General features: G+C 36.9%; 1 protein-coding gene across 4 annotated transcripts in view; it reads left to right on the top strand.

Annotated features, from left to right (window-relative positions):
* The window catches only part of ASZ1 (ankyrin repeat, SAM and basic leucine zipper domain containing 1), a 131,066-nt gene that overhangs the window by 65,828 nt on the left and 44,899 nt on the right, over nucleotides 1-20,339 (top strand). For 2 of the 4 annotated variants that reach the window (XM_077163638.1, XM_077163666.1), the window contains exons 5-9: nucleotides 4,037-4,166; nucleotides 4,683-4,817; nucleotides 6,404-6,528; nucleotides 7,259-7,334; nucleotides 8,060-8,116. In XM_077163638.1, the coding sequence (XP_077019753.1) occupies nucleotides 4,037-4,166; nucleotides 4,683-4,817; nucleotides 6,404-6,528; nucleotides 7,259-7,334; nucleotides 8,060-8,116 (523 nt within the window). The remainder of the gene's footprint in view (nucleotides 1-4,036; nucleotides 4,167-4,682; nucleotides 4,818-6,403; nucleotides 6,529-7,258; nucleotides 7,335-8,059; nucleotides 8,117-20,339) is intronic. The other 2 variants (XM_077163645.1, XM_077163656.1) reach the window with 2 other exon arrangements.

The following is a 20,339-nucleotide window of genomic DNA, read 5'->3' as shown; positions in this document are numbered from 1 at the left end:
CAAATATGGTGCTAATCAAACAGAATAATGGGGACCCTTGACACTGGGTAGATGAGATTACCAGCATTTTATTAATCACATATACTCAGAGTCGGCGGGGTGGGGAGACACTGCATACCATATGGGGCCAAAGGAGTATTGCACTTGGAAACAGAGTGAACAGCCTCGGGCTGTGGGAAGCAGGCTTTGCCCTATCAAGAGAGCAGAGTCCCCTCTGGTTCCCACGGGAGAATATAATTGCCTTATTTAAATAATTCCACAGACTGGCAAGAAGCTGAAGCCCACTACTTAAGGATAAGCAAGGACTCTTCCTGGTCCCCATGATAAGCAGCCTTGTTTGTCTAGTAGATTTTACCTGTAGAAGAAGCGTAGAGAAACTTATGGTTAAGAAATTTGAGACCCCCCCAATACAGTTGACAAGGCAGCATATAATATTGGGCCTTAAGTTTAGGCCTTATACAACAGGCAATTCACCTGTACTAAATAATTTAATTCCCATAGCTCCTTGAAGCATATGTACAATGCATAGATGGTGAAATTGGGCAGTATGGGCCCAACTAGTATGTTCACTAGTGTCACAGCTAGTGAACAGCAGAAGGGCTAAGATTTTAAATTAGACACTCTGCTGTATTTCCTTTTGTTATCAAGATCAGAAGACCAGTGTTTAGGCTGGACACTTCTCAATCCAAATTGCCAGTGAGATGGTGAATATAAGTCAGATGCATGTAAAGCATTTGACTGTGTGTGTACATGTGCTAATATGGGTACATTTTACATAAGTAGCAGATTTTCCCTGTTTTCATACTATTGTAAAAGGTACATAGAGATACAATTTTCATTACAGATTCAGTTGGTTTTTATACTGATCTTATATTCTGCAACTTCTAAATGCCTATATTCTGATACTTTTTTGTAGATTCCATTGGGTTTTCTATGTAGACAGGTCATACTTCTGTGAATAAAGACAGTTTTGCTTCCTTTTCAATCTTGATGGCTTTTTTCCTTGTCCTTGTTTTATCATACTGGTCAGAACATCTGTTACAGTGTTGAATAGAACTAGTGAGAACAAACATCCTATATTGTTCCTTATCTTAACATTCAGGTTAATTCATTTAATTAAATTCATTCATTAAGTGGTAAAAAGCATTCCATATTTCACAATTAGATAGATGACAGCTGCAGGTTTTTCGTAGATATCCTTTATCAGGTTGAGAAAGATTCCTTTTATTCCTACATTGCTGAATTTTTCTCAGAAATGGATTATTGGATTTTGTCAAAAAATTGTTCTGCAGCTATTGAGATAATATTTTTTCTTTTTTTACTTATTAACATGGTATATAAGTTGATTGATATTTGAATGACAAACCAAACTTGCAGTCCTAAGATAACCATACTTGGTCACAGTATATTGTCTTTTTCATTTATTGTTGGATTATATTTGTTAAAGTTCATTCAGAATTTTTGTATCTTTGTTCAAAAAATATTGATCCACAGTTTTATTTTCTCATAATGTTTTTCTCTGGTTTTGATATTAGAGGAATTGTGGCCTCATGGAATGAGTTGGAAAGCGTTCCCTCCAACCTGCCAAAATGCAGCTACCAGAAATGGGTTGCTTTTAACAATGGGGATTTATTAATTATAAGTTACAATTCTAAGTCCATGCAAATGTCCAAATTAAGGCATCAACAAGCGGATACCTTCTGTGAAGAAAGTCCAGTGGCATCTGGGCTTCCTCTGTCACATGGTAAGGCATATGGTGATATCTGCTGGTCCTTCTCTCCTCGGTCACCGTTTCAACGGCTCTCTCAGTTTCTGTAGGTCCTTGCTTAGTATGTACGAGGCATCTCTTGCTCAGCTCTCTCCAAACATCCCTGTCTTTTATCCTCTTATAAAGGGCTCCAGTAAATGATTAAGACCCTTTGAATTTGGTGGGTCACATCTCCATAGAAACAACCTAATCAAAAGGTCCCACTCACAGTAAGTCTGACCCACAAGAAGTACATGACAGTTTCAATCCAGCACGCTCCCTTTCTGTTAAGTGGAAGAGTTTGTCCAGGATTGCTATTTCTGGTTCTGTAACTTCACAAGTGAAGCCATATGGACCTGTTGTTTTCTTTGTGGAATTTTTTTTAATTACCAATTTAATTGATTTAATTAACATAGGCCTTTTCAGGTTTTTCTTCTTGAGTGAGTTTTGTAATTCTAGAATTCAAGAAATTTGTTCATATGCTTTAAGTTGTTGAATTCATTTATATATATATATATATATATATATATATATATATATCTTCCTCATTTTCCCTTACACTTTTAAAATCTAAAGACTCTGTACCGCTGTCACTTATCTTATTCCTGATACTGATAATTTTTTCTTCTCTTTTTGTACTGATCATTCTCGATAGAAGTTTGTTAATTGTATTGAATTACCTCTTAATAAAAACATGAACAACATAAAGAAGTGGGAGAAGGTAGAGGCAACAGCTCTTGCACAGTAGCTGAGTGGAGAAGAACTTCGTATTTTCAAAGAGAATAAACTGTAATGGACCAGAATGGAAGCACGGAGAGCAGTAATGAAGCTATTGCAGTTCATATAGGTCAGCAAAAGCTAACGATGTCTTGGACTACTGTGACTAGTAAGGTCAGATTCAGAATGTACTATGAAGATAGAGCCAATAGGACCTGCTGATGGCTTGGATATAGAGTGGTAGAGAAAGAAAAGGGCAATAGGAGGAACAAGATGGAGGAGAGAAATCAAGAGTTCTGATTTAGACATTGTGAAGAATTTGAACAACTAGTTTACTCAGATAATTTTTTCTGTTCATATATTTTATTATTGTAATATTGTATATTTGCTTAAGTTATCCAGAAAATTTAATCTTCACTTTGTAAAGATTATCTAATGAAGCTACTAGGAAATATTCAAGGTAGAAGAGGTAATGTTTACAGCTACTCAACATATAGCTTCAAATCAAGCATTCAAATTGTAATATACTTGGAAATAGAAGAAACAGATAACTGTGTGAATATTTTTGTGTTAAAGACATTGGTAGAATCGGTGTAAAGTGATCAGATTCAGGATATACCTTATGTTAAGAAACCTTTTAGCAGAATTATCTATTTGTAGTTGGTGTGAGTAATGTGAGTAACCAACATGAGCGTCCTTTGTGAAATCTAAATAGAATTCTAAAAGTAATTTGTTATTAATTTCTAATGTTCTTTGTCTATGAATCAAATATTAAGGACAGTGTAGGAAGATTGGGCCCAGAATTCCATACCTCCTTTAAAACAGACGGAGACTATAGATTCATCCCAACTAAACTGAGAGAATCTTTCTCGTGTCCTTAGGATAGTACCAGAAGCTGACAAACTTCCCTGAGTAGAGGGATTGACTCTTTAATTGTGGAAAATGCTACTCAAGAGAGAAACCACTTAGCTCTCCCAGAAAATGTTATCCAAGACATGCTGAGAATTTTAGACCAGTTAAACTATTCGGCTTTTTTCTTGATTAGAATAAGTCAGGATAAAATTCTTTCAGTCCCAAACTATAGTAGAATCATAATATAATAGGTTAAGGAGTAAGAGAAAGTTTTAAATTTACTTTTTTTATTTCAGAGATCATGCTAAATAAAATGCAAGAAGCATTTACATTACATGAGAAATTTCTGTGATCACAAGGATCTTATTTGTGCAATTCATCACTAAATTCCTGGCATAAGCATAATGTGGGTACTCAAATTTTTATAGATGAATACATAAATTAATGAAACATCATATTAGAAAATATGGCTTATTTACTAATTTTTTTACATTTCTTCACTAGAGGGTGCTGTGTAAGTATTCAATATTTTAGAAGTGCCATCTCTCATTTATTTACTTGCTCAAAGTTGATTTTTCAAATCACCTGATTTATTGCAATCTTTCACTTCTTTTTCTTGCTATCAAAGCAATACTGATGGTATTATTTATGGCTAAATTAATGAAATTGAGTAGCTATTGCAGAATTAACACAAATGTTTCTTTTCTTCCTCCTCTTTAGGAGACTTATGACTCCGATCATGTATGCTGCACGAGATGGTCACCCTCAGGTTGTTGCTGTCCTTGTTGCTCACGGAGCAGAAGTTAATACCCAGGATGAGAATGGCTATACTGTGAGAGTTCCTTTTATAGTATGCCCTTTTTCTAAAATATTATCTTATTGTCGCTAATCCATAAAACGAGTTTTAAAAGGTAATAACTGTAAAAGGGCTGGGATAAAATTGTTGTTTGGTTGGAGAAAAGCAAGACCTGAAGTAATAAAACATTATTATTTCATGTCTTTGGTTCTCACCCTGACAAAAGAAGCTGGAAGCTCTAACTACAAAGCCTGCAGTAAAGAATATACATAGAATTCTTTTTTTATAAAAAACACTATTAGTTAGCAGATACATCATATTTTTCCTTAATATTGTTTGATTGTGTTAAACATTATTTGATTTTATAAAATCAGTGAGCACTGGCAGGCTGCTTTGCCATTACAACTTGGAGATATGTTTATGTTCTATTGTGAAATTAAGAGACTGCGTCATAACAGTAATTAACCACGTTCACTTTTTTATTGTGCCATAAATACTGTTGAAAACTTTTTTCTCTGTATCATACACATTTTCTCTTCTAACCAATCTTCCTTTCCTCCTGCCTTACAGGCTTTAACATGGGCAGCACGTCAGGGTCATAAAAATGTAGTTTTGAAGTTACTTGAACTTGGAGCTAATAAAAGGCTACAAACCAAAGATGGAAAGACACCAAGTGAGATTGCAAAAAGAAATAAACATCTGGAGGTATCCTTCTATATACTAAAATAATTTTTCTATGACATGTTAGGTTATCTAACATTTGTAGAACATTTATATTATTTTGTTAGAATGCACAAGTGAAACAATAATTTATCTGGCTATTATTAAATGTTTAAATATGTATTTTTCCTCCAGCCAATTAATGAAAATTTATTTTACTGTGGTGTCTGCCTTTTACTAAATAGGCCTTTAGATTGTGGTCATTTAAAGAGTATAAAGGAATAATAAAGTTTCAAGAATAAAATTGTTATAGGCTGTCTGTTTACATTTCAAACTGGTCCCAGTTTTTAAAAATGAGTCAATGTATTGAGAAAGCTGGTAAAATCTCAAAATCTGAGTATGAATTTAAGCAGTTTTGTAATTTTAATTTATAGATATTAGATCATTTAAAAACTAAGTCCTTTAAAGCAACATTTACTTCTATCATGTGACAAAGCATATGATTAAGTGATAACATAGTAGGGTATATGATTTATTGTCATTTAGATTTAAACTTGATAGTGAATGTTTACCATATATTAGATACTTTGTTGATAGAAATACTTGGCCTGAAGATTAAAGCTTTTGGCTTAAAGTCTATAATTTCTAAGCAAGGATCAAATAGAGTGCAATCTTAAAACTAAGTTTCATGTTTTGAGTTTTTAAAACTGGGTTTCTGAATTTGAAAGCCTGTGATATTACAAAGGTGCTATCATATATTTATCAGACCCTGTTGTTTATAATGCATGTAACTAAATAGCCTCTAATTTTTTGAGGAATCTAATAAACATGCCTATCATTTCACAAATAAAATCTATAATTCCAAAATTTTCTAAAGTAAATGTTGATCGCTAAAGTTCTATTAAATTAAAAGAAATTTATAGTTTTCTCCTTAGCTTTGAAAATTTGGAAACTTATAAAACTTTATTATTCATTTACTAGATTATTAAACTCAGAGTAGATGACATGAATTTGCCATAGTGAGACATTAATTAATATCAAAGGTTAAGTTATAAATTGTTTCTTAAAGTGAGATTTGATCTTGTATTTTTCCTGTTTACATTTACATTTTATTTTACGTGGCATAATCTTGACCACCTAAGCAGTTAGGTTTTAAAGTAACAAATTTCACCATGTCTCTTTGAGATTTAAGTTGGGATTTGTATGCATTTAGACATGCTTATTACTTTCTCCCCACTTAACGATGTATTTTAAGTACTACCCTGATACTTTATCTTTCTTAGTCACTTAATCAAAATGGAATTTTTAGTTTCTGTTGTTTATATTATGGACATATAATATATATTACATGTATAATATAATTATGGATTATATTATCTTCCTTTAATTTTTATTATTTTGAATTAGATGTAATTTTTTTCTTTGCTAATTATTATTTTAAGTCAGGGAAATATTTACTAGATTTTATAAACTTCTCAGAGCAGTAAGTTGTGAAAGTATTTACAATTCTTCTTACCTTCTTAAAATTTCCTTTCTAGATATAAAATAATCATATGTTCAATTTATTTTAAGTGAAAGTGATAGTATATAATAATGTTAACTACATTTGAGTGACTTGTTAACTTTTTCAGATCTTCAGCTTTCTTTCTTTGACTTTAAATTCATTGGAAGAAAAGTTTCAACAACTAAGTAAAGAAGAGACTATTTACAAACTATTGACAACAGATTCTGATAAAGAAAAAGATCACATATTTAGGTAACAATGTTTTAGTTCGAAATCATACCTACAATGTGAAAAAATGTGCATGTTTTAATGATTTGTGATAAATGAGGTGACTTATTTAATATATACATTTTAAACTTTTACAAATATTTTTAAATGTTATTTAGAAATATCAGGATTTTAAGTGTTTTTTTTCTCTAGAATACTAAAAACTTTATGTATGTTAACTAACACTAAGAAAATAACTTTTTACTTTAAATGTAAACTTTGCATTAAATAAAATGCAGTAATAGTAAACTTTATTCTTAAGATTACCTTTATATTAGTGTTCAAATTACACCACATCTTGTTTTCTAATTCTTTTTAGGATGTTTCTGATGTTATAAAACTAAAATTAAAAGTATATTTTTTCTCTGAACGCAATTATTCCATGTATGACCATGAAACTGCCATAAATTTTTACTTACTGCAGTTAAAGAGATTTTTATATACAATTTCTTACTAATGATACATGCTGGCAAATATTGTAATTCTTAAATATGATGAGCTACATTTTACCATGACCATTTTCTCTCTTTACTTTTATCTTGGCCTAGGAAACCCTGCTCATTCATAGGTCCCGTATACAAATTTGCAAATATGTTCTGCATAGATTCATTCCCACTCATTCTTTTTCTCTCTCTCAAATATAAATATACGTTTATTTATTGTTTATACATTTGTAAATATTTTCTCAAGTTGACATTGCTATAAATATTCATAGTTCATATACAGCATTTGGAGATCTGGAAGTATTTTTACATGGTCTTGGACTTGAACATATGACAGATTTATTAAAGGTAAGATTTCATATGATAACTTACAGGAGCTATGTATATATGTTTATTTGTTGGTTAGCAAATGAAATAAGCATGCCTGTAATTGAGAATCACTTGCACTGTTCTCTGTAATTTGTAGTAAACTCCATTTTAATCTTGAAATAAACATCATGTGCCAAGAACTGTCTTAGTACTTTATGTGTACATCATGAGATTTGAGTAAATGATAATTATTACCAGCTAGATGATGATACTAAAGCAGTAAAGCACAGTTGATTTAATACAGACTCTCTTCAGAAATATGCCCATTCTGTTCATGTATTTCACAATTGGGATGTATTGTACAATCTTGAAACTTCTTCCTATTTGAGAAATATTGAGTAAAAGTAGATGTTATTTATGGTTTAATTTGGTGCAATTAGAAATTTTTCATTTTCCATAAAACCTAATTTCTGTCAAACTTCATAGAAGTGCTTTTCTTTTTATATAAGCAAGCATAAATTGCAGTTTTTTTCCTTGAATCTGGGAAACTAGATTTGTTTATTCTTTTTAAAAAATTTAATATAGGTATTATGATATTCATTAACGTCTACTCAGTAGTGTAGTTCTATATCTGCAATCCTGTCCTCTCTAGAAAATTGGAAGTTATTTGAGAGTTGGACATATTACTAACTTATGTATCCTGGCCTGCTTCTCTTCTATTACTTTATTTATATTGAAAAGTAGTATCTTTTCCTTTTCTACAGGAAAGGGATATAACTTTAAGACACCTTTTGACCATGAGGGAAGATGAGTTTTCAAAGGTTAGTATCAATTAAAAACTCCAGACATATTCTTTCATATTATTTTAATTGTGGATACTGTTATATTCTACTTTAAAACTTAGAGCCAAAGGTTGATTGTCCTGAAGATCTGGAATTGATCTTTTGCTAGGTTCTCAATTATGGATAGCCATATCTAAATGCTTCTATTATGTTGTTAAATTATTTTAAATGTATTTAAAGACTTGAAGTTAAGTTTTTATTTTTGTCTTTCTTCAAATTCTCATAACATCTCAAATGAAACTGGTGCTTCATTTCTAAATGCGAAATAGATTTGTGAAATAGTAGCCAATATAGAATTAAGAGATGTTTTTTAAATAAATGAAATTTTGAGATATATTGTATATTCACATACCATGTAATCATCCAGATTGTACAGTCAGTGGTTCATAGTATTGTCATATAGTTGTGTGTTTATCATCATAATGGATTTTCGAACATTTTCACTACTCTCCCAAAAATAAAAATCAAAGGGAAAAAGAGTACCTAAAATACCCCTTATCCCACTCCCCCCTATTTTTTATTTTATTTTTTTGTCTTTTTGCTTTCTTACTCATCTGTTCAGTCACAAGGTTTTTCACAATCACACAATCACACCTTAAAAGCTCTATAGTTATTTAGTCATCTTCAAGAATCAAGGCTGTTGATTTACAATTCAACAGTTTTAGGTACTTCCCTCTAGCTACTACAATACAGCAAAAACTGAAAAGGAATATCTGTATACAGCGTAAGAATAACCTCACAATGGCCTCTTAACTCTATTTGATTATATGTCATAAGGGCAAGCCCCAAAATCGAGGGCCTGGCCCATCAAATTGGTACTCCCCAATGCTTGCAAAAATATCAGGTGTTCCCAGGTGGGAAAGTTAAATATTTCAACCTTTTTTTCCAGTCCCTCAAGGGAAATTTGCAGATATTTTTAATCTTCTGCCCAGATGGCTCTGGGATGTATCAGGGCATCACCCCAACCTGTACAAACCTACAAAGCCTCACTCCCTATTCAAGGTTCCTATGTAGTTATGGTGTTCAAATAAGCTGTCCATACAAGTTAGATTAGACAGTTGCTACCAAAAATAGATATTTTGCACATCTCTTTTTTTGGTCTCACACAGAAGTTGAAGTTTAAAAATATAGCCAATATCATCCTTTACCCATTAGTCTGATTTGCCTTAGTCCTACCCAGATCAACTTCCTTCATATCTCTAATTGAGGTCTGATCACTTTTTCGGCTGACTTTCATAGCTGCAGAACTCTAGCTCTGAGTCTCAGGTATCACACAAATAATCGAAGTTCCAGGGAACATCCAGGTTATGCACAAAGAGCTCAATATCTGAGAATTTAGAAATAATAGTTATAACTCCAGAGTAGATGTGATTGCTATAAGAGCTTACAGTCTAGGAACCTATTACAGCATAAACTATAGTTTATGCTCTCAAAATCAATCCTCAGAATTTGCACGTTGTTGTTAGTCTTTATAATTAGGTGTTTAATATTTGTTTTATCGTTTCTGGCTTATTTCATTTACAACACTGTCCTCAAAGTTCATTCGCCTAGTTGTGTGCCTCTCAACTTCATTCCTTCTTGTAGCCACTCAGTCAATTGTATGTACGCACCAGTTTCCTCCCCTTCCATTCCTCAGTTAATGTACCCTTAAGTCACCTCCGTCCATTACAAAACAGAACACCGCAGTCATAAATACTAGTGTACTGGTGTCCATTCCTGTCCCTGCTTTCAGTTCCTCCAAGTATACACCTAACTACAGGGTTGTAGGATCATACAGTAGTCCCCCTCTTATCCTCCTATGGAGCTACTGCACTGCTGTCCAGAAGGGTTGCACCACTCTATTTCCCTACCAACAGTTAATAGATACAACTCTCACCATATTTTCTCCCACACTTTTATCTCTTCATGTTTTTTTGTTTTTTTGAATGCATGGTCCAGGAATTGAACCTGAGTTTCCCACATGAAAGGTGAGCATTCTACCACTGAACCACCTGTGCACCCCCTCTTTGTTCATTTTTAAACAGTTATATTCACACATCTTACAATCCAACCTAAGGAAAAAATCAATGATTCCCAATATAATTACATAGCCATGGCTTCACCACCACAATCTGTAGGAGGATGTTTCCACTTAATGTGCAAAGGATCCCATACCTCTTCCCAGTATCTTCCACTTATTCACATTTAGCTTTGACATGTTGCGTTTGTTACATTCACTGAAGATATATTATTACAGTATTACTGTTAACTATGATACTGGGGAGACCCGGCCTGAGTAGGGTGCCCTCTTAAAGGAAGTCAGCCATGGACGTGAGGAAAGCAGCTTTATTATTTGCATCTGCAGAGGGAAGGGGCCAGTGCCAAATCTAATGCTGCAATTTACTGACTCCTTGCGTCAACTTATTTCCCCTCTTATACCCCATTACCTTCCCTCCCCCCCAGCTCACCACACATTTGCTTATCACTGTCTTTTATGCATAATGCATAAGCTTGTTAAAAAAAATGGCATCTAAACTCCTCCTGAGGGTAAGAAATTTACTAGTATAATGAGCCAGACTTTAAGACAGGTTAGTCCTTTCTGTGCTTGCTAAAAGTCTGCTGTGAACTAGTCTTGCAGCTGCTGTTCTTAACATGGTACTCTGATCATGACTCCTGGATGCTGTTGGCTGTTTTTTACTCTGTTTGGTTGGCTGGATAAAGAGAATTCACCTTTACTGGTTTGTGTGCATGAGAGGCCATTGACCTCATCGTGGGTTTTGCCAGCCTCAGTCCCCCCTTTTCTTATGTTCACATGTTGCTTCATGTGAGGCCCTAGGGGTGATGATGGCCAAAGGTCCATGTTCTGTAGCTTCTTCCTGCTGACTAGGGGTGATGTGAGTAGAAAAGGGTCTCTGCCTGTGATCTGGGAGCTCGTAGGGAACCTATGGTCCTTAGAGGTTGGTATCCTAGTGAAACATGAGCTGGTCAGGCATGTTTTTTTATGTGATTCTTAGTGAATTTTTGCAGGCATCCTGTAGCCCTAATGGGGCAAAAGTTAAAACTAAAAGCAAAGTAACTAGTGGCCCTTAGTGGGGCAGTAGGCACTTGCCCAGGAAACTGGGCACCAAGAAGGTAAGGTTATTTTCCTTTTTCTTCAGATCCTTGATGCTTTGCTGCACTATTCCTAACTCATTCGCATAATAGCAACAATCCTCCTTCAAGAAAACATAGGTTCCCCTTTGAGCAGTGGTTAGGAGATCCACTGTCCTCTGATTTTTTAGTACTACCTCTCAGCAAGGGAGTCTAATTGTTTTTATACTCTTAGCATCGAGATGGCTAGTTGTTGGACATTTCTTCCCATGGCCTGCCACAAGCGTGCTGTTGCATAAAAGGAGGTGGCTGCTAATCCAGTGGAAATGCTCATCCCAGAAATGCAAGAAGAGGAACCAGTAGAGAGCCCCCCTGCACAAGGGGAGGAACTCAGTGGTGATAGGGAAGGGAATGGAGACATTGTCACATACAACACCTATCTTGGCATCACATATCCAAACCCATACTTCGGAGGGAGAGTGAGGTAAGCTGAGGTGCCACAGATGATGTTCCTTGATTCATATTTAAAGAGGCAGAGAAAGAGAAGTTATCAGTTGCCCCTGTATGGGCCCCTGGGACATAAAATATATTACCCAAGGCATGGGTTTTCTCAAGCTGGGGAATGGAGATTGCCAAAACTGCTCCAAACTGGCGATCTGTCTGGGGATCGTGTCCTGTCTCGCTGTCAAAGAACAGATAGTGTGTGGTACTATCATAGATGAGGCGTGCTGGTTTGAAAGGATGTATGTCCCCTAGAAAAGCCTTGTTTTAATCAAAATCCCATTTCATAAAGGTAGAATAATCCCTATTCGATGCTGTATGTTTGAAACTGTAATCAGATTATCTCCCTGGATGATGTGATTTAGTCAAGAGTAGTTGTTAAGATGGATTAGGTGATGACATGTCTCCACCCATTTGGATGGGTCTTGAGAAGTTTCTGGAGTCCTATATAAGAGGAAATACCTTGGCGAATGGGAGATTCGAAGAGAGCAGAGAATGCTGCAGCATGATGAAGCAGAGAGTCCACCAGCCAGTGACCTTTGGAGATGAAGAAGAAAAACACCTCCCGGGGAGCTTCATGAAACCGGAAGCCAGGAGAGAAAACTAGCAGATGATGCCGTGTTCTCCATGTGCCCTTCCAGCTGAGAGACAAGCCCTAACTGTGTTAACTATGTGCCTTCTCACTTGAGAGAGAAACCCTGAACTTCATCAGGCTTCTTGAACCAAGGTATCTTTCCCTGGATGGATACCTTTGATTGGACATTTCTGTAGACTTGCTTTAATTGAGGCATTTTCTCGGCCTTAGAACTGTAAACTAGCAACTTATTAAATTCTCCTTTTTAAAAACCATTCTGTTTCTGGTATATTGCATTCTGGCAGCTAGCAAACTAGAACATGAGGTTAGGATGCTTTCCTCATGGATAGAACCAGGTATAATGCCTGTTTGGGGTGGAGGAGTCTATGAGAATGGAGTATATGTTTTTGGGTCTCCCTTGGCAGCAATTAGTTTTTACCACTTCCATATTTCACACAAACCCTCTCTTAAGGGGTGGTCTGTCAAGCAATTTCATAGCCTGGGACAAGGGCAGTTTTATGTAGTATTCAGAAATAGGGGGTCCCAAGGTCTTTAAATATAAAACTTTGGCAAGAAAATGGGGAGAGGAAGGTGTTAACCAGATAGAAATGTTCCATGCCTGGTCAGGGAACTTCCCAAGGTAGAGCCCCCTCAGTTAGGTTTGGAAGGTTATATAACCCATAGGACATGTCCTCTGGGAGAGGCAACGCAGAGAAAAGTTTTTTGGACATGCTCCCGAAGATATGCATGAATGAAGATTTATTGAGGGTACTCATGAGCACTTGAAGATTCCACTAAGTGTCAATGGCCCCATGGATATTGAGGCTAATGAAGGAATACCATGTGAGCGTTGGTATGGGAACAGCCACATAGGTGGTCCTAAGGAAAAGACAGAGCCAACAATTAGTTAGGTTGCTAGTTAACTGAATACTTTGTAGAGCAGCAGTGTAATAATGGCCATGGCCAGAAGAGGGACTAAAAACTGCTTCTGCCAGGATGTCATGTTGCGTGTAGCTCATTTTTCCTCCAGAACAGCAACTTGAGGTCACTTAAGGGATTGGTAGTATACTAAATATTCTCCAGATTTTTTTTTCTGTGTGCAGTTACTTAGCAGTCTCAGACTCTGGGTTGTATGTTGTCACACCAGAGTAATGGACCTACAGCTTGATTCCCTGCGGTTTAAGGGAGGAGTGGATAGTGAGGAGCACAATGTATGGTCCTTCTCATTTGGGAAGCAGTTGATCTTCTCACTGCCTGTTTCTCTAAATCTTTAGCAGATCTTTGTCTTCTGGCTTCAGAATGTAAAGAGTATCTATTAGGAAAGCTAAATGAGAGTTAGCATATTGATTCATAACTGTAGTCAGAGCTCTTAACCTTTTAGACTAAGCATGTAATTCCCCTTCAATGGTGAGGGGAGCCTTTTCACTTCCCAGTCCCAAAAAGTGTCTCCCATACATTCATTAAAATGGGCTTAATTTAAGCCTGCTCTAGGGGCCACTCTGATTCAGAGGAGAGCTGTTGGCAGTGCCTCTGTCCATGTTAAATTTGCTTCCTGACAGATTTACTAAACCTTTTTTTTAAGAATGTGATTCACCTTCAGCGTGTAAGGGTAGCTTGGTGATAGAATTCTTGCCTGCCATGCAGGAGACCCGGGTTCAATTCCTGGCCCATGCACTTCCCCAAAAAACAAACAACCAAGCAAACAAAAACCAAACAAATGAAAATTCAACAAATTGTGCTGCAATAAAGGGATACTCACGTGGAAAACTAATGAAATGTGACCCCACCGTATAGTATACAAAAGGAAAAAAGTGTATGATTCATCTTTTCTACTTTTCCTGAAAATTCAGATCTCCAGACTGACTGGAGCTTCCAATTAATTCCTAACAATCCGGAAACTTTCTACACTATTTGTGAAGTGAGGGTGGGTCCCTTGTCAGATTGGATAGACTTTGGGAATCCAAACGGAGGTATGATCTTCTATAACTGGAATTTAGCCACTGCCTTTGCCGTTTCTGTGCAGCTTGGACATCTACCCATCCAGAAAAGGTTTCTACAACTACTAGGAGGTATCTAAACCTTCCAACTGCACTCAGCATTACCGTGAAGTCAACTTGCCAGTCCTCATGTAGTCAACTCGGTATTGCATTGCCTTCTCCTGTGGGGGAAAGATCTTCTTTGGGTTGTTCTGCATACAAATCGTACATTTTCTGATGACACAAGCATGATTTTTGCTAGCCATGGTCCGGCTACTCTTGTTTTCAAGAAATTTTAAAGGGTCTCCTGCCTATAGTGAATTACTTGATGGTAGTAATAGTCAAGCAGCTCCACCAACTATGAGGTAGCAAAAGAAGTCGCCGGGAGCTTTTAATCCATCCTTCTAGGGGGGTATGTAGGTTCCCATTGTCATCTGCAAAGCACCATTCTATGGCCCTTTTTGGTCTTGTTCCTCATAGTCCAGGTGGAAAACTTCAGTGATTTGCTGGGCCAACTACAGGGATGTGAGTGCAATGATCTGGTCTGGTTTCCAACCTTTTCATGCTGCTGCTTTTAAAGCAAGGTCAGCCTTGTTCATTTGCCTTTTTGGTGATCCCTGTAGTAAACTATTATTGCTACCTGATGGCAACCCTGCACTGCTTCTAGGAACTGAAAAACTAAATAACCAGGGTGCACGGGTAGTTCAGTGGTAGAATGCTTGCCTTCCATGCGGGAGACCCAGGTTGGATTCCTAGACCATGCATCCCACCGCACCCCCCCCAAAAAAAAGATATTACCAGGTTTTGCTTCCTGATTTCCTGCTGACAGCAGTCTTTTTCCACATGACTCTATGTACATAGAGAATTAAGAAGGCATATTCTGAGTCCATATAAATGGTCAACTTTTTTCCTGTCCCTAGCTCCAGTGCCCACAATAAGGCAGTTAGTTTGGTCCTCTGAGCCAAGATCTATAGTGTTAAATGTGTGACTTCTAAGATATACTCTCTAGATACCAAGGCATACCCTGCTTTTTATCAGTCCATTTTCCACATAACTGCTGCCATCTGTAAAGAAGTCCAAATTGGGATCTGAAAGTGGAGTATCACTCAAGTCTGGATGGACTATATAAGTTTCCTCTAGGACCTCAACACAATCATATATAGGCTCCCTTTCTTGCTCAAATGGAAACAGGGAGGTCTGGTTCAGAATAGGGGACACCTACAACTTTACTTAAGGGTTTTCCAGAAGCATCACCTGGTATTTGCTGAGTCTGCCCTGGGTCAGCCAAATATCTCCTTTTCCTCTAACAAACTTAGGACCTGGTGTGCAGTGTGCAGTAATGGGCTGACCCAGGATAAACTTATCAATTTTCTACAGTAGCTTACAGGTAGCAGCCACAACCCTTAGACAGGGTGGCCATCCTCTTGCTGTATTGTCCAAGCCTTTTGCAAAATAAGCCACTGGTCTGGAGTCATGTCCCAGAGTTTGCATCACCACACTCAAGGCTATGGCTTGCCTTTCATGCACAAGCAAATCAAAGGGCTTTCATAGGTCTGGGAGTCTCAGGGTGGGAATTGTGGTTAACTTATCTTTTATTTCCTTAAAGGCTGTCTCGCAAGTAGAGTCCTACACTAGGGGCTTTTTCCTTTCCTATTAGGGCATTTTACAAATGATTGGCCATGAGGCCAAAATTGGGAATCCAGATGCAGCAAAATCTTGCCATGCCCAGAAAGCCCTCAGCTACCAGTGGTTCTAGGCCTCTGGAACTGAATGACTGCACTGATGCGGTCAGCTATGAGGCTCCTCTTTCCGCTTGCTATCTGGAACCTCAGATACTTGACCTCTTGCCTTACTAGCTGGGCCTTTTCCTGAGAGATTTTATAACCCAAAGCTCCCAAACAGTTTAGTATCAGGACAGTGACCGTTAGGTAAGCATCCTCTGATGAGTTAGCAGCTAAAATCTCATCCAAATGTTCCACATATTGGCCTTCCATGTCTCCATTTAAGGTTTCCCACAGATCCTGAGCCAGTTGTTCCCCAAACAGTGTGGGGGGTTCTTGAGTCCTTGTGGGAGCACTGTCCAAACATATTGCTGCTTCTGGCTATTTGATGGGTCCATCCATTCAAACACAAAAATGGCCTGGGAGCTTTCCTCCAGACTGTTGCAAAAAAAATCATCTTTTAAATCTACCACTGAACACCAGGTATGCGCTGAATCCAGGGTGGCTAAAATGGTGTACAAATTGAGGACCACAGGGTGTATGTCTTTTGTTATCTGGTTTATAGCCCAGAGGTCTTGTACAAACTGGCATTCATTTCTTGTGCCTGGTTTCAGTACTGGGAGGATTGGGGTATTGGAGTCCGGCTGGCATGGTTTCACCATGCCTATGGCCTCAAGATGGTGCAAGATGGGGAGAATGCCCAGTTGGGCCTTCAGCAGGATTGGGTATTGCTTTACCTTGACAGGTCTAGCCCCTTCTTTCAGTTCTACTTGAATTGAGACCAACCCACTTGGCTTGGTCCAGAAATCCGTAAGCCCTAACAAGTGGGTCAAGCAGAATCTCCAGCTGTGGCAGAATGATAGTCCCAGCTACAGTGTCACCCAAGAGCAGGAGAGCAGCCTGCAGAGCCATCACTTGATGGTCTGGCACCTTAATTTCAAGGTGGTCAGCACCAAATGAAATCTGGGCTTGCAATTTTGTAAGCATGTCCCATCCTACTAATGGAATAGCGCACTCTGGCATGTTTAAAAACTTGTGTGTGTCCTGTTTAGCCCCTGCTTTGCCTTCCAGTGAGGACAGGCAGCTGAAATTGTCCCCAGCTGAAGATGCCAGTGACAGCAGCAGTGTCCTTTGACAAGGAGCCCACTCTCATGTTTGAGACTAAATTTGTGGCTCTTGTGTCTACTGAAAAATCCAACAGTTTTCCTCCTTTCTTCACTTGTACCCAGGGTTCATGGTGGGAGATAGGGATTAGGGCCAAGAAGTCCCAGACCCTGGATCCCCAGGCCGATTTGGTGTCTGAACCCTCTATCATTATTTTTTTTTTTATTAATTAAAAAAAGAATTAACAAAACAATTAGAAATCATTCCAATCTATATGTACAATCAGTAATTCTTAATAACATCACATAGTTGCATATTCATCATTTCTTAGTACATTTGCATCGATTTAGAAAAAGAAATAAAAAGACAACAGAATAAGAATTAAAGCAATAATAGAAAGAAGAAAAAACAAAAAAAACAAAAACAAAAAACCTATATCTCACATGCAGCTTCATTCAGTGTTTTAACATAATTGCATTACAATTGGGTAGTATTGTGCTGTCCATTTCTGAGTTTTTATATCCAGTCCCGTTGTACAGTCTGTATCCCTTCATCTCCAATTATCCCTTCTCTTTTTTTTTTTTTTTTAATTAACGGAAAAAAAAGAAATTAACCCAACATTTAGAGATCATACCATTCTACACATGCAATCATTAATTCTTAACATCATCACATAGATGCATGATCATCATTTCTTACTACATTTGCATTGGTTTAGAAGAACTAGCAACATAACCGAAAAAGATATAGAATGTTAATATAGAGAAAAAAATAAAAGTAATAATAGTAAAATCAAAACAAAACAAAACAAAACAAAACAAAAACCTATAGCTCAGATGCAGCTTCATTCAGTGTTTTAACATGATTACTTTACAATTAGGTATTATTGTGCTGTCCATTTTTGAGTTTTTGTATCTAGTCCTGTTGCACAGTCTGTATCCCTTCAGCTTCAATTACCCACTGTCTTACCCTGTTTCTAACTCCTGCTGAACTCTGTTACCAATGACATATTTCAAGTTTATTCTCGAATGTCCGTTCACATCAGTGGGACCATACAGTATTTGTCCTTTAGTTTTTGGCTGGATTCACTCAGCATAATATTCTCTAGGTCCATCCATGTTATTACATGGTTCATAAGTTTATCTTGTCTTAAAGCTGCATAATATTCCATCGTATGTATATACCACAGTTTGTTTAGCCACTCTTCTGTTGATGGAGATTTTGGCTGTTTCCATCTCTTTGCAATTGTAAATAATGCTGCTATAAACATTGGTGTGCAAATGTCCGTTTGTGTCTTTGCCCTTAAGTCCTTTGAGTAGATACCTAGCAATGGTATTGCTGGGTCGTATGGCAATTCTATATTCAGCTTTTTGAGGAACCGCCAAACTGCCTTCCACAGTGGTTGCACCCTTTGACATTCCCACCAACAGTGGATAAGTGTGCCTCTTTCTCCGCATCCTCTCCAGCACTTGTCATTTTCTGTTTTGTTGATAATGGCCATTCTGGTGGGTGTGAGATGATATCTCATTGTGGTTTTGATTTGCATTTCTCTAATGGCCAGGGACATTGAGCATCTCTTCATGTGCCTCTTGGCCATCCGTATTTCCTCTTCTGAGAGGTGTCTGTTCAAGTCTTTTTCCCATTTTGTAATTGGGTTGGCTGTCTTTTTGTTGTTGAGATGAACAATCTCTTTATAAATTCTGGATACTAGACCTTTATCTGATATATCATTTCCAAATATTGTCTCCCATTGTGAAGGCTGTCTTTCTACTTTCTTGATGAAGTTCTTTGATGCACAAAAGTGTTTAATTTTGAGGAGTTCCCATTTATTTATTTCCTTCTTCAGTGCTCTTGCTTTAGGTTTAAGGTCCATAAAACCGCCTCCAGTTGTAAGATCCATAAGATATCTCCCAACATTTTCCTCTAACTGTTTTATGGTCTTAGACCTAATGTTTAGATCTTTGATCCATTTTGAGTTAACTTTTGTATAGGGTGTGAGAGATGGGTCTTCTTTCATTCTTTTGCATATGGATATCCAGTTCTCTAGGCACCATTTATTGAAGAGACTGCTCTGTCCCAGGTGAGTTGGCTTGACTGCCTTATCAAAGATCAAATGTCCATAGATGAGAGGGTCTATATCTGAGCACTCTATTCGATTCCATTGGTCGATATATCTATCTTTATGCCAATACCATGCTGTTTTGACCACTGTGGCTTCATAATATGCCTTAAAGTCAGGCAGCGCGAGACCTCCAGCTTCGTTTTTTTTCCTCAAGATGTTTTTAGCAATTCGGGGCACCCTGCCCTTCCAGATAAATTTGCTTATTGGTTTTTCTATTTCTGAAAAATAAGTTGTTGGGATTTTGATTGGTATTGCATTGAATCTGTAAATCAATTTAGGTAGGATTGACATCTTAACTATATTTAGTCTTCCAATCCATGAACACGGTATGCCCTTCCATCTATTTAGGTCTTCTGTGATTTCTTTTAGCAGTTTTTTGTAGTTTTCTTTATATAGGTTTTTTGTCTCTTTAGTTAAATTTATTCCTAGGTATTTTATTCTTTTAGTTGCGATTGTAAATGGGATTCGTTTCTTGATTTCCCCCTCAGCTTGTTCATTACTAGTGTATAGAAATGCTACAGATTTTTGAATGTTGATCTTGTAACCTGCTACTTTGCTGTACTCATTTATTAGCTCTAGTAGTTTTGTTGTGGATTTTTCCGGGTTTTCGACGTATAGTATCATATCGTCTGCAAACAGTGATAGTTTTACTTCTTCCTTTCCAATTTTGATGCCTTGTATTTCTTTTTCTTGTCTAATTGCTCTGGCTAGAACCTCCAACACAATGTTGAATAATAGTGGTGATAGTGGACATCCTTGTCTTGTTCCTGATCTTAGGGGGAAAATTTTCAATTTTTCCCCATTGAGGATGATATTAGCTATGGGTTTTTCATATATTCCCTCTATCATTTTAAGGAAGTTCCCTTGTATTCCTATCTTTTGAAGTGTTTTCAACAGGAAAGGATGTTGAATCTTGTCGAATGCCTTCTCTGCATCAATTGAGATGATCATGTGATTTTTCTGCTTTGATTTGTTGATATGGTGTATTACATTAATTGATTTTCTTATGTTGAACCATCCTTGCATACCTGGGATGAATCCTACTTGGTCATGATGTATAATTCTTTTAATGTGTTGTTGGATACGATTTGCTAGAATTTTATTGAGGATTTTTGCATCTGTATTCATTAGAGAG

Source organism: Tamandua tetradactyla, chromosome 1 (assembly GCF_023851605.1).
Source record: "Tamandua tetradactyla isolate mTamTet1 chromosome 1, mTamTet1.pri, whole genome shotgun sequence".
Taxonomy (NCBI): domain Eukaryota; kingdom Metazoa; phylum Chordata; class Mammalia; order Pilosa; family Myrmecophagidae; genus Tamandua; species Tamandua tetradactyla.
This window is presented reverse-complemented; position numbering and strand designations above follow the sequence as displayed.